The following is a 15015-nucleotide window of genomic DNA, read 5'->3' as shown; positions in this document are numbered from 1 at the left end:
GGAATGTTCAAAAAACATTTGGAACATTCCACAGGTAAACAGGTTAATTTGCGACAGATGGTAATATCATGACTCGGTATAAAAGGAACATCCTCGGAAGGCTCCGTCATTCATAAGCAAAAACAGTGCAAGGTTCACTACTTTGTGAAAACAGTTTAGCTGTTTAAGAACGTCTCTCAACACCAGACTACAAGGACTTTAACATTTTTTTCCCATATACTATTCATAATATCCTCAAAAGATTCAGAGAGACAGAGAGGGAGTAAGAGAGACACATCTCTGCACATATTGAGCAAAGCTGAAAACCCACACTGGACGTCTGTGACCTTTGATCCCTCAGGCTGCACTGCATTGAAAACTGGCATGATAATATAAAGGATATGACTCCATGGGCTCAGGAACACTTTGGAAAACCGTTGTCAGTAAACACAGTTCATCACTGCCTCTACAAATGCAAGTTCAGACTCTACCATGCAAAGTAAAAGCCAGATATCAACAACACCCATAAACACAGCTGACTTCCCTGGATTCAAACTCATCTAAGATGGACTGACACAAAATGGAAAGTGTGCTATGGTCTGTGACGTCCCTGCTTATTCCAGCAAAACAATGAGACACATTCTGAACGTGTTACAACAGCATGGCTTCATAGTAAAAGAGTGCAGCTACTAGACTGACAGTCCTGCAGTCCAGATCCAACTCCCACTGAACATGTGTGGCACATAATGAAGCACAAAATATGACAACTGAGACCCTGGACTGTTGAACAACTGAAGTCATATATCAAACAAGGATAGAAACGAATTTTCCATTCTGTTTTTATTTACATTTTACACAGCATCCCAACTTTTTGGCATTGGGGTTGTACATTGAGAGCTGAATGGAGCAGTGGCACATCTGTTATCATCTGATATCAACCCCACCTACATGATGGAAGTACTGCGGGGGAAACACAAAACACATCTATGGTTTAGGTACATGTTTGTACGGGTTACACACTGGCTCTATACCTTTAAGTGTTTGGTGAAAAAGCAGCTTTAGCGTAATTTTGTGTAGCCCTCTAAAAAATGTGCTGTTGCACGACATTATCATGATGCCTTAGGCATCTAATGCACTGTGCAGTACTGAGCAAATTTGTGCAATTTCTTCTAAAAACATGGAAAAAAAAAAAGACGTGACCCACTAGCTAAGGAATGTTAATGGAATTTTACTAAATCGGTAGATTAGGATTTTTTTTTAAAAAAAAAAAAAAAAAAAAGCTAAGCAAAAAAAGAATGATTACAAAATTTAAAATTATGTTACAGATTTTTTTTATTCATTAACTGTTTTTCTTGTTTATTTTTATAACAATTTTAAGGTAATTCTCTTGTATTTTTTTTCTAATTTCCTGCTAACTTTTGGGTAATTTCTTAAAATTCTCATTGCCTTTTCCCCATGTTTTTTTAAACAAATGAAGCCAATTCACTCAGATTTCAAAGGGTTAAATGACCAAATGACTGATCAAAATCAGTCTGAAAGACTTTTTTTCATCTCCATAAATCCCTTGAAAGCAGACCCAGTTATTCGCTGCACAACTGTAGTGTGGACGGAAGGATAAATGTGCTGTCTGCGTTTTGAGCAGCAGGAACTCTCCCCGAGGGTCGACAGGCCGGCACATGTTCACCCAGAATTGCATTTCGATTATTATATGTAAACTTTGTCACCCCCGCTGCAGCATTAAACAGGCTCCAGCCCCCGCAGTCAGATCAGAGTATCAGTGTAGTTGTAAGCAGGCTGGGCATGAGTCACATATAATAACCAGCACTACTCTGTTCCAAAACAGTGAAACCAGAACTTACCTCTGATCACAGATAGAAAGCATATGAGATGAAGTGATTTATTACCTAGGTGTCTGCTTGCCTAAAATCAGTCTCCTTAACCCTTCCATGCTATTATAATGATCCTGTCATGCAGAGATGCAGCGCAAAGTTACTGTGGCCCTGAGGGTCAAAATGCAGCATTTCAGAAAACAAAACATATCGGAAAAGACTAACATTTTCCAACAGCACTACAACATTTCCCAAAAGACTATGGCGTTTAAAAACAAAACAGAAATAAAAATTCCCAAAACACTACATTACTCATATCACTGATAATTCCACTATATATCTTCTTTGTATTTAAGGGTTGATCTATTATAATATACTTTTAAGATTAAAAGGTATAGAGTGTAAAACACAAGGCCCCATACTGCACTGTATGTCTGGGAATAAAGTGGATAAAACTTGATAAAGGCTGCTTATTTCCAGCTCTTGTGAGCATGAGTCATGTCTCAGTCGACCTGCTCTGTGGTTAGACTGGTATGCAGCAGATGGCGGCTCAGGTCAGACATGGAGGATTTCATTGTTTACACGGGGTAATAGTTAACAGTCATCAAGTTACATTATAAGGAGGTACTGGCTCTTTAATGATACTTAACATACACGAAGGGACATCAACGGAAAAACAGTGAGAGGAATGTGAGTGAATAAATAAAGTTACAGCCAACAACCAAACTGTTTCTGCACGCCAGTCCCCGCAGCTGAAAGCTTCCTGTAGCAGAGGATGAGAGCTGTGTGTGTGACGCGGGTCATTCCTCAGAGCAGTCCTAAGCTCTGACCAATGAGCCTCGTACGGAGAAACTTAAGTCTAAGTGTGATTCTTCAGTGTTGACTGCAGTGACAGCTTCATGACCACCCTCGAAAGGACTACCCATGTGAAATTAAGGATGTCCCAATCAGATCAGATTGATTAGCCCAATCAACCCATTTTTCAACTGATCAGCATAATTTTGAGCATGCGCCCCGCCCGATCCTTTTTTCATGTCCACTGTAACACAGGTGTGATAAACTGGGAATGTTAAAGTTCAGCTATAACACTATTTTTTATTACTCATTTAAAGTGTTCTCTACTTTACTTTGCTACATTAAGTAGATTTAAGAGCAATTTCTGAACACATTTTACTTTGTTTACTTTTATTTTGTTAAAAAACGCAAATGTATTTAAAATACCTCTCAGGGGGACTGAGAGGTATTTTAAATACATTTGAGTTTGTTTACTTGGTTATTTTATATATGTAAAAACAGGAAATGCTCTTCTAAACAGAAATGTGAATTCATGATAAGAACCATGTAAAAATATTTTTAGTTTCATAACTTTATTTTTTAAACAAAAATAAAAACCCCTTAAGGAACTGTTTGGGTGCAAACATTTTTCTTGTGTTGCATTACAGAGTTAATTAACCGTAAAGTGCACACTGGATTGATTGTAATAACTTTAAAGCACTTGAAGTGTGCACTATGCAGCTGTGTTATCCAGGTAAATACAAGTATGGGATCAGGACTCGGTATCAACAGATACAGAATATCAAATGACTCAGATCGGGATCGGGGGGGGGGGCTTGATCGGGACATCTCTAATTGAAATGCTTCAATATCTTTAAACTCCAGAATTACAGAAGAAAGATTCAAAATTTCCTCTAAAGTTATGTTGACATTATCAGAAACATTAGCCAAATCTGAGACCATGATTCTCTGCTGGAAAACGGTGGATTGCCCCCTCTGGGTTGAGAGAAAGTTACTGCCACATGTGAAGGAGTTTAAGTCTTGTTTACGAGTGAGGGTAGAATGGAGTGCGAGATGGACAGATGGTTTGGTGCGGCATCCAAAGTGGTACCGGACTGTTGTGGTGAACAAGGAGCTGAGCTGGAAGACACATCTCTCGATTTCCTGGTCCATATATGTTCCTTCCTTCAGCTATGGTCATGAGCTTTGGGTAGTGACCGAACGGATGAGCTCATGGATACAAGTGGCCAAAATCAGTTTCCTCCGCAGGGTGTCCAGGCTCAGCCTCAGAGATAGGGTGGGGAGCTCGGATGTCCGGGGGGAGCTCGGAGTAGAACTGCTGCTCCTTCATGTCTGAAGTGGCCAGTTGAGGTGGCTCGGGCATCTGATCAGGATGTCTCCTTGGTGCCTCCCGCTGGAGGTACTCTGGGTGCGTCCAGTTGGAAGGAGAGCCTGTGGCAGACCTAAAACACACTGGAAGGATTACATATCTCGTCTGGCCTGGGAACACCTTGAGATTCCTCAGGAGGAGCTGGAAAGTGTTGCTGGGGAGATGGACGTCTGGAGCACTTTGCTCAGCCTGCTGCCCCGGTGACATGACCACGAATGACTGGATGGATGAACCAAATAGAATCCTGCATCTGCAGCTTTTATACAAAGTTATCCATCTCATAGTTGAGAGAAATAAACACAATATCAAAATGTAAATCAAACACAGATTAACAAAACAAAACATTTCCAACAAGTTCACTTTATTGTTAATTTTCATATAAAAAGCAAGTCCACTATAAAGGTAAAGCAATTTTACAAAAGAAGAGAACAAGAAGCGACAGTACGTACGTTAACATCATTCTCTGGAGTATGTTCAGGTTGAAATCATCGCTTTAAAAAGACACCATTGGTTCTGGTCAGCTTTTTTTCCCCCTCTACAACCCCAAAATCACTCCCAGTAAAAGAGAGGCTCCAGTATGCTGACACTGATGTAATGTGAGGCACGGTGCAAACAGAAGTAACAACAGGAACACTTAGTCCCTCATGCACACGGTACAGCATGATCTAGCTATGTCTTAGCATGCAGATGAACACTGGTGAATGTGACCCATCACAATCCGTGAGTAAAATCAGATCGCAGAGTCTACATGTGAAAATCAAACCGAGCAGCTCACAGCGGTAACATTAGCAGGGGTGGTTGTGGTTTGATTTCACACATGCACTAATTATCTCAGTCAGGTAACAACAGTAGCATCAGCCTCAGATTACCAAAGTAGCTTAAACACGTTCATATGGCTCATTAAAGTCCCTATGTGGAGGAGTTACTGAATCAGATTATTGCACCTTACCAGAGTTTTTGTTTGCTTACTAATTCATTACATCCCAACAAGGGCTGGAACTTTTTTTCCTCCTTCTTTTGGATCCTCCTACTATCAGTCACCATAAATGTTCAAACCCTATACAGAGGCATTATGGACTGTTTCTTGGATATCGTCCTCAGACAAAGGGCATGGCCCGTTAGAAGATAACATAACATCAAAAAAAAGTGAAAAAAGGCCCATCACAGCTTCTCAGAGCTTATGATGACTTCTCCAAAAGTAAATCCTCTCATTTGTGAAGCTTCCTTTTATTTATAACTACTTCTGCTTGAAAATGCATTCAAATGATTTTGAGGACCTGAAAACGCAAACTTTTAAAACCGGGTTCCAGAGTGTAATCTTTCTTCTGTTGTCGTTTAAACTGGCAATGTGCGGATCCTGTGAGAATGGTGACGTCACAGCCGCACTTCATTCACGCACGTGGTGCTCTATGGTTCGTGTGTCTACGGTTGTTTTTGCAGATCCGTATACTTGAGGATTGTTCTCAAAGTGTTATCATATGAACACAGATTATTCTAAAAACACAAAGCAAAGACTTTTCTGTTTTTGGTTGGGCCATTCTCATCTTAAGATGGCCTGAAAGAGACCGCTGAGTCACAGATAAGTGGAGGTTTGACTCTGGCAGACAGATGTTACAGATGTGATAAAGGCCTGAAGAACTGAAAATGACATCTGGAAGAGTTGCCGTGGTGACGTCATATGAATGCTGTCCATGTTGTATTCATACAGTTACATTAAATTCAGTAATGTACTGTAATGCCAGTGTGCAGTGTGACTGTTGCATGGTGTGGTGAGTGTGTAACGGTAACTTGTGTAACAGACAGAGGATAAACCTTGTTCAGTGTCAAACACTGGCTAACAGTGATGCTGGGTTACCTGTGAGCTGCTGCTGTGGCTGATATGCTGAAGGCGAGGTGAAACATGACGACTATCACACTGTGAGTGCAGAGGAATGCCCGGATGTGTGTGTGTGGTGTTCACATGCCCAAGGAGACTGACCACACGTCATCCAGATGCTCCACTGATGCTTTAAGGATGACCTCTGTGTGTGTGTGTGTGTGTGTAACAGGAGTCTCCAGAGGACACGTCATCTGATGCTGCTTCATCTTTCTTTCTACCAGGAAGGAGCCGTGTTGGCCAGTCGTCTCATACGCCTGGAAAAACATATTTCACTCACATTATTTGAACATTTCTGCAGATTCCCAGCTCTGAAAGAGACTTGGGCCATAGATCTTAAATGTGATGTAACAAATGAGGAATGGAACGAGGTCTGGAGAGGAGATCAGTCTGTTTGCAAAGATGTCTCACTGAAACTAACTCAGCTCAAAGCATTACACAGGTATCACTGGACTCCCAAAGAGATGTGAAAGGTCTGGAGAGGAACTGACAGCACTTGTTGGAAACGCCCGTCTAGCAAAGGGTCATATTTACAAGTTATAAGAATGTGATACTGCTCAAAAGTTTTGGTCTGAAGTTGTTAAGAAGATTTGAGCTGTTTTTTTTTAACCTATGTTCAAAGTTTTTTTTTTAAAGAGCCTGTATGCATTTACAAATTGGAAACTACATTTCCTGTGAAAAAGGAAATTTGTTTGGAAAAGACAAAATGCACGAAGAGAGAAGAAATTGACACACCGTCGCTGAGTGTCCACAACCGACGTCTGAGGGGAACGCAAACAGTCACAGTTTTATGTGTTGGCCCACTGACCAAGTGTCAACTCAGTTTGGTGAACCAGCTCTCTGCAGCAGGCCTGTACCTGTACCTAACTTATCCCTTACAAATTTGTCATTGCTTATTTGTTGCACTAGTTGTTTGACTATTATGCTGTTTAGCTGTGAAATCATATTTTATTAATAAAGTCTGCTACAGTGCCAGGAGTTATTTTCCATCAACAAAATGACATACTTTTAAACGTTACTCTCCATCAAGCAGCCGGCAGCATACAGCAGCCCATTTTATTCTTTCTAATGTCATTGAAGCCACACTCATTGTACCGGTAAGCCAAACAAACCTGGAGCAGCATGAGGTACAGCTGAGCAGATCGACAGTTAGAGAATGACTGTGACCTGCTGTCTGTGTGCGACTGTCTCACCTTGTGTTCCTGTCTTGGTCTCGGATCTTCTTCTCCATTTCAGCATCTGTGAGGGTCTCCAGCAGGGGGCACCACTGGTCTGCATCACCTGTGTTGCGGATGGCAATCTCTACTGTTGGGAGCGGATTCTCACTGTGAGCAAATTACAAGCAGGGCAATGATGGAGCAGTCCAAATCAAAACAGCAAAGATCATCAGCTCAGAAAAGGTAAAATACTGTGTAGAAAGTTGGGGACGAGAAACAACACTCAAAAGTGAAAGTTTGTAGTATTTATCTCTGTCCAGTGTCTGCCGAAACCAAAGTGTTTCAGTGAGTGGTTGTGGTGAGTGTTTGGGTTACCTGAAGGCGTAGGTCCTCTGGTGCCAGCTGAGCTGACCGCGGATGCTGTAGGCGATGGTGGTGACGAACTCTCCACCCAGACCCAGCTCAGAGCACAGCTTCAGTGCAAACGACTCCGGCGAGTTCTCTCTCTCTGACATGTCCCACTCAAACTGGTCCACCAGAGAAATGTTCCCCACGTGGATGTTCAGCTGAGGACAAAAAGGAACAACAAAAAAAAATCATGTGCACTATTACCAACTTTATCCTACACATCACAGAAATATCACAGCTGCTTCACATCTGTCTCAGTCCAGTTCTTGAAAAGGACACATTTTTCCATTGCTGTAAAAAAAAAGACTGCAGAGGCCTTTGTGAGAAGCCGAGTTGGGTGTGCAGGAGATTGGAGGGATCTTCCTACAGCGTCTCCTGGGGGTGTGAAGGGAGAGACGCAAGATACTGTGTGAGGAAAGAGCTGCTTTCAGTAGCTGGAGCAGCAGCAGTGGCTGTGGCACCCACATTATGGAGGCTATTACGGTTTCTTAATACCAGGGTCGCAGTATTTATATACTTAATGTTTATTTAAAGGGACACAGCATACTAATGAACATCAGTATAAAATATAAATGTAAATGAGCCGGAGTTAGCAGGAGTGCTAATTTACATCTGTAGCCACCTGGCAGGTAACAGACAATAGACAAGAAAGAGAGAAAAAGGAAAAAAATACAACAATTCATACAGAGGACAAAAGTGCAGTAACAATAGCAATTTAAACTGTATGGCATAATGTGCATGGTATTAAGTACATGGTGCAAAATGCCTTATCTAAGTGCAAAATTCAACACGTGCTGTAAGTCAGGTTGAATTTTTAACAGAGGTCCAGCTGTGGGGACGGTGCAGAGACACTCGTTTAAACTGTTACAATTTCTTGCAGTCAGCAGGTGCTGAATCGTAAACACTCTCTGAATGTTGTACAGACCGTTTGAATACTTTGGAAAACATGGTGAAAAACGGAATAAGCAACTTGGAGAGAACTGTTCTTCAAAATTGCAGGAATGTAATTAATTAGGATTTTAAAACTACACAACACATTTTCCACTTAATAATTTAATATTTCAATTATTTTACAAAATTATTTTGATTTTTTTTTAAGCACTTTTTTTCAGGTAATTTCTTCTTTTTCTTTTACTTTCCCATTTTTGTTTGTTGGTTTGGCTTTAGGTAGTTTGTGTCTTGTCTGCCAGAGTTTGTGTCTGTTTTTGAGTCATTTCTTCTTAAGATGCCCGCTGCCTACTTCCCATGTTTTTCAAAGAAATCAAGTCTACTTGCTTAGGTTTGAAAGGGTTAATCTTGATAAATCACACAAAACAAGCTGGAGGTAATATTTAGACAACAGTAGACAACAAAAATTCATCTGAGAGAGAATTTGGCTGGAAGAATGTTGTTATTTCTGTCAGCTGGAGGTCTCGTGGGGACAAAGATGCAAATCATTTCCATGTGTTTTGTGAGTTATCCCTCAGCGCCTTATAGCATCCTGAAACTATTTTTAGGTTCTAACCAAATGTAATTTGAGTTTGGAGCTGATGTGCCGGAATTAAGTGGAGGAGCATAAATGAAGGGAGAGGGATAGATATTTGTCAGTGGCTTTAAAAAATCTGAATGAAGACAGATTAATCTGGTGGACTATATTTATGTCATGGAGGGAAATTACTTTTAACTTGAGACCCCAGAGGGAGGCTTTTGTTGAGAAGTCTAAACCCTTCAGACCAGATTCTGCATAAAAGTGCAACAGAAACACATTCCAGTTTGATTTTTAGTCTTTCTTTGTTTACATGCATGTGCATGTTGTTTTCATCGTATTTGTTCATATATATATATATATATATATATATATATATATATATATATATATATATATATATATATATATATATATATATATATATATATATATATATATATTTACAGAACATTTAGTTTCTGTCTATTTTCTCCTTAATAGAAAAGACATTAAAGGGTTCGAGGATATTCCTGTAAAGCTTCTGAGGAACTGTTGTCTCTTTGGTTCAGCACGCACCTTGATGATGACTCTCTGGTCTGCCTGCTCCTCCAGTATACTGTCAGTGGGGTAGGACTCAATCTGCTGCCGAATGGCTGAGGCGATGGCGGGGACAAAGGCCAGAGGATTGAGGTCCAGGTCATCACATAAAATCTCTGCAAACATCTCTGGGGTCATCAGTTTCTCTGAAGAGAAGGGCAGATTGGTGGGGTTCAACTTGAGGTAGCAGAAGAATTTGACACGACTGAAACTGACAATCGTGTATGTTTTGGATATATTTACCATTCATGTTCCACGTGAAGGCATCTCGCAGTTTCTGTCCGTCTATCTCCATGTCCAGACGAATGGGAACCAGCGCCTCCACCTGAGCTGCGTTCTCATGGATCACTGCGGGGTCGTGGTCATCAAAACTGAGTATGAAACAAAACTTAACATTAGATCATTACTGTTTATCCCAGCACTTCTTAAAGTCCTTTTAACATGACCTGACCATTCACACATCCTCAGTCCTGCCTTCAGTCACAACAGAGTGACAGCGTGTCACACTGCTGCGCTGCAGCGTCTCACCACAGGGGGAAGGTCCTCTTCTTGTCCCGGCCCATTCTGTTGCGGTTGATGGTGGTGGAGCAAGGCACAGCATCGAGGTGGTGAGAGCTGTTGGGCAGTGTGGGGACCCACTGACTGCTCCTCTTAGCTTTCTGCTCCCTGAGAGAGAGGACAGCAAACACAGTGTTAACCCTTTAAAACCTGGAGCCACAACACTTTTCATGTGCTGCTTTCAGACATCTTCTCAGATGTGTGCAAACCTTTGATTCCTGGACAAAATGGTGTGTTTTCTGTCAAAAATGTATTAATTGTTTCCATTTTTTAAGCACTTTTCCTTGACTTTCTTTTTCTTTCTTTTTTTAAAAGCTAATTTTCAGGTAATTTGCTTACATGTTTTTTTTTAATGTCTTTAACATTCGGGTCCTTTCTTCTTTTGTTGCTTCTTCCCATGTTTTTGCAATTAGTCAAGCTAATTTGTTCAGGTATAAAAAGGGTTAACAAGGGTGCACAATCTTTCCTGCACCTACTGCAGTTTGCATTCCAGCCAAACATCAGAGTGCAGCATGCCATTGTCTTCCTGATGCACAGGATCCTCTACAGCGTCACTTCCACAAAGCAGTCCATTCAGTTTAGTTCAGAGTGCATTTTTCACCAATGGAAATGTTCCTTATGGTCCCCATTTTTGGTCCCCCCTCTGCGTGGGATGCCCAGCACACTGATCCAGCACTAAAGGGTGGTGCTAGAAACACTGCAGTCTTTTGATTGGTCAGTAGAGAATCAACAGTGTGTTCAGTGCTGAGCTGTGGCTGCTTTAACCTCGGTTCATACCATGACAGGTATTTCAGACATTAGCAAACTATAAAACTATTAAATGAAAGAAGGCTTGCAGCCTCTAGCAGCAGCTGGAGACTGAGAAAAAAATTTAATTCACTGCTAGCAACTTTTAAGGTTTACTTGGTGCATGATGACGTGGATCCATCAAAACACCCTAAATTTCAACATGACAACTTTGACCCCTTCATCTGTCTTTATTGTCTCTCTTGGATGATACTTTTAGCAATGAGTGGATCTTCAAACCTGTGAAAATGTATAATAACTTAGATTGGATTATGTGAACTGCATATTCTTATCTTCACTTGGAAAACTTGGACCAAGCAAGATTATTCTCAGATTTTGGAAATCCCCCCTTTATGTGTAAAATCAGGGATGACCCTCTTAAACCTTTATCTACTTATGGTGAAACCACTTTCAGTGATGTGAGCGCTACTTTGGGCCAGCGTCCGTCCCTTTATGGTCTGAGGTCTCGGTACAGCTTTGGGCCAGGAAAAAAAATTAAATTGTCAAAATGAAACACAAGTGCCAAATCAGCCATTATGTGATGGAGCTTACCTGAGGTACGCTGGGGGCTCTGTGCTGATGGACACCGCTTTGTATTTCTCATCATTCCCCTCAAAGATCTCTTCACATTCTGACGCCTTCAGCAGAGTAACACTGGTGGCTTCATACAGACAGTGGGCAAGAAAACACATGTTAAATTTTGCACAAATTATGGCTAAGAATGCTTCGCATTTATACAAGCTGTCACCACTGCTGTAACATCACACTTTTGGATTTTCTGTTAGTTTGGTTTGAAGCTATCTGGCTATGCTAACCATCAGTTCACTAGTTTCACCACTGCCTGGACTTTTTTCTCTTATTAAAGTCCAATCACACTCCAGCTAATTAAGTAAAAAAATGAAACAGGTCAATTGAAGAAAATTAGAGATATGAGGATTGTTCAAAGATTGTTTCCACTTCACTCATTTTGCCTGATATCATATCTTGGTGGATTGGTCACTTGGTTCAAATATATTTTTTCATCTACAATTAAATCATTGTTTATACCAGCATTTTTTAATCTAAACATGACAAACAACCTATGGACCTTCCAGACTAGGAGCACTCCACAGAGACGTTAAGTGTCCAGATTAAAAACAAACAAAGACACACCACTGACCATGTGATGATGCTACGATTTTCTTCCTCTCCTCCACCGAGGCCAGCCTCCTCCATAACGATGGATATCTTTTATACAGAGAGCCTCTGAACATGCGCAGATAGTTTCCAACCTGAGGAGCAGAAGGCAGATCTTTAAGAAAAACAAAATTCAATGACTGAAGAATGAGGAAAAATAAGCTCTACAGGGATAGACCGTGATTAAACATTTTTTTGATACAAGGTCTGACCTTTTCAATGTTTTATTTTCTGTAATACGTGTTTCTGACAGTGATCAACAGATAAATACTTCAAATTTGTGTAATTTAAGCACAATTATTAACCTTTAGGCCCTGCTTTAATATAACTCACACTCGTATCGCTCTGTGCACCAAATGTGCTTTCCAAATTTAAGCTTTAAAAAATATATATTTATATGACATTCTACTTTCATTAAGTTAATTTTTTAACCAACATTAGTCCAACATCAGCACGTAAAATGCAAACAGTCCCTAACGGTTAAATATTACTTTAAACTAATTGCAAAAGTATTTAACTCCTTTCAAATAAACGTTGGGTAGAGGCCTGACTGCAGTTACAGCCAATATGCTGCGTGGATGGTTCTGAATCAGCTTTAAAAGTGTGGAACAGTCATTAAAATCTCTCCCTCAGTCTTCTTTCTGAAATTGTTTGAGATCTGTCAAGTTTCAGTGGGCAGATTTGTTAGGATTGTTGTCCTGCTGGAATTGAAATCTCCTCTTGGGCTCCAGTTCTCTTGCAGAGATCACAGCAGTAAGTATTCCTCCAGCTCTATTGGCTTTCTGCAGAGAATGATGAGCATGAGGATGTCTGCCTTCTTTGATGCTGTATTTGACATAAAGCAATCTTATGATTTTGACTACTGTGTGTTTTTAGAAGGAAGCCCCAACTTTAAAATATCCCAAAATAAGCATCTCTGATCTCTTTTAAAAACCTCACCTCTACAAGTTAGCTGAAATTTCCAATGGATTTCTGATTTGGATGACCCTGACTATGTCCGTGACAAATTTCACATGATATTACTGTACAGTTCGAGAAATATAAAGGGATAGTCCTCCCAAATTACAGTAAAAGATTCATAACTTCCTCATAAGAGAAATGTCACTCCCAAATAACCTTATCAGGTTAAAGGAATTTTTCAAAGGATTCCTGTTCAGCTTGGTGTTTCTGACAGATTTCATGTGATTTTTCTGTGCAGCTTTTGAGAAATTTAAAGGAAAAGTCAGCTCAAATGACATTATAACATATTCATAATAGTTGTAGTCATACTCTCCAATTTTGTTATGCTGGGGAACAATGAAATAATACGAAGTGGTTCGTTGTGGGAGTCCATGTGAAGGTTAAGGAGGAGTTATAGGAAGGGTTAATGGTTCACCTTTGAGGGAGGTCACAGGTGTGGAGTTGTGAGGGGATGAGTAGGTTTGTGATGTTTAGAGTGATATGGGTGTTTCTATGTAGCTATTGATTGCTCTTTCTATCAAAGACCACTTTGGAAATAGGTGCCTTCAGTAAAGCTTTTACGTGCAGTCCTCTGAGATTGTTGTTATGTCCCGATACTAACTGGTGGACATGGCTCAGAGGTGGCGCAGGTCTTTCTCTAATCCAAAGGTCTGAGGTTCGATCCCCAGCTCCTCCACTCAATGTGTGTAAGTATTCTCGGGCAAGATACTGAACCCCAAATTTCTCCCAATGCTGTGCCATCTGAGTGTGAATGAATACGAGAGGTTACTGAGTAGCATGTTGCACCTTGAACGGTAGCCTCGGCCACCATTGCATGAATGTGACATATAGTGTAAAAGCGCTATACGAATGCAGTCCATTTATCATACTAGGGAGAGTTGTTAAAAAAAATAAAAAATAAAATAAAATACAGAAAAAAATCTGTTGCAATATGGTTTACTACAATTTAACAGATTATTCTATAAATTATGTTGTGGTATGGTGTTTTACAATATTTTTTCATGTGTCCCTTTTTAAGTTTGTGCAAGTGTCCCTCTAAATGTTTCTGCACGGCCCTGGGTAGACATCTCTCAGGCTGATACCCCCAAAACTCTGCAACTCACACCAAAACTATCCAGAGTGATAAACGGCAACGCTGGGCTGAGGTTTGACATGTTCTTTACACACCGTCCTCTAAACAGACACGACACAACACAGCAGACTGCTGTAGACATCGCTGAAGGGCATTACTTCTCTTCTGAACAAACGTGAAAATTGGTATGTTGAAATATCAAACGTCGATAAAAACTGAGTAGGTGGCATACTATTCCAAAACAGTAACGTTACTCTTTTGCGCGTTACTTCGTGTTGACGTAATTCAAGTAACGTGCAGTTGATAGTGTGGCTCAACTACCCTCCCTCTGCAGCAGGTTGGAATTTAAGTTACTGCAAAACAGAAAAAGCTTGTTTGCGTTACTGTTGTTAAGAGAAGCTTGAATGGCATAGATTATACATGATGCGTGATTTATGCTGCTCTGGCTTTAACCGGTTATATCCCGCTCTTCGCTGTTGGGTATTTCTTTGTTTATGAAACCATCAATGAGGCTGTTTAGCATGCTAGCATTAGCTAGCCAGCAGAAGAGCTAACTGAGGCTAACAGAAAGTGAATGCATAGACAGTCACATACCTCTGAGCCAACCATGTAAAAGTCTCCATCCTGTTCTAGCTGAAATTTCACTGGTTTCTGGCCAAACGTTTTACTTAGAGCCAGTTGCATCTTTCCGCAGTCGCTAGCAGCTAACTAATGAGAAGCCCTCTCTTCTTCAGAGGCGTTTGGGGTCTGCGAAAAACATGGGAAATCAGAGGGTCTTCAGTAAGGAAATCGTTCACTCTAGCTTTCTGCATTTAAAAACACCAGGTAGGGGTATGGCGGCTAAATAAGTGTAGAAATGCAAAGAGAGAAACCATAACTAAATGTTGCCACAACATCTCCACTTATAATGTGGCCGCTGCATCTTTATGATTTATTTTTTTCCGAAGATTTGAACGCTGCATTGGCCTTCCTCTTCGTTTCAAGGTAGAGGAACAATCCCCAAAGC

General features: G+C 40.6%; 1 protein-coding gene across 1 annotated transcript; it reads right to left on the bottom strand.

Annotated features, from left to right (window-relative positions):
* Positions 1 to 4316: 4316 nt before the first annotated feature.
* On the bottom strand, positions 4317 to 14900 carry LOC121960168 (SWI/SNF-related matrix-associated actin-dependent regulator of chromatin subfamily B member 1). The gene is made up of 9 exons (XM_042509777.1): positions 14604 to 14900; positions 11961 to 12072; positions 11354 to 11462; positions 9986 to 10123; positions 9701 to 9828; positions 9437 to 9603; positions 7381 to 7571; positions 7042 to 7173; positions 4317 to 6105 (listed from the first exon to the last, which is right to left on the bottom strand). The coding sequence occupies exons 1-9, from the start codon at positions 14691 to 14693 to the stop codon at positions 6066 to 6068; spliced, it is 1107 nt and encodes a 368-aa protein (XP_042365711.1). The 5' UTR covers positions 14694 to 14900; the 3' UTR covers positions 4317 to 6065.
* Between the last annotated feature and the right edge of the window lie 115 nt (positions 14901 to 15015).

Source organism: Plectropomus leopardus, chromosome 20 (genome assembly GCF_008729295.1).
Source record: "Plectropomus leopardus isolate mb chromosome 20, YSFRI_Pleo_2.0, whole genome shotgun sequence".
In the NCBI taxonomy this organism is placed as follows: Eukaryota; Metazoa; Chordata; class Actinopteri; order Perciformes; family Serranidae; genus Plectropomus; species Plectropomus leopardus.
This window is presented reverse-complemented; position numbering and strand designations above follow the sequence as displayed.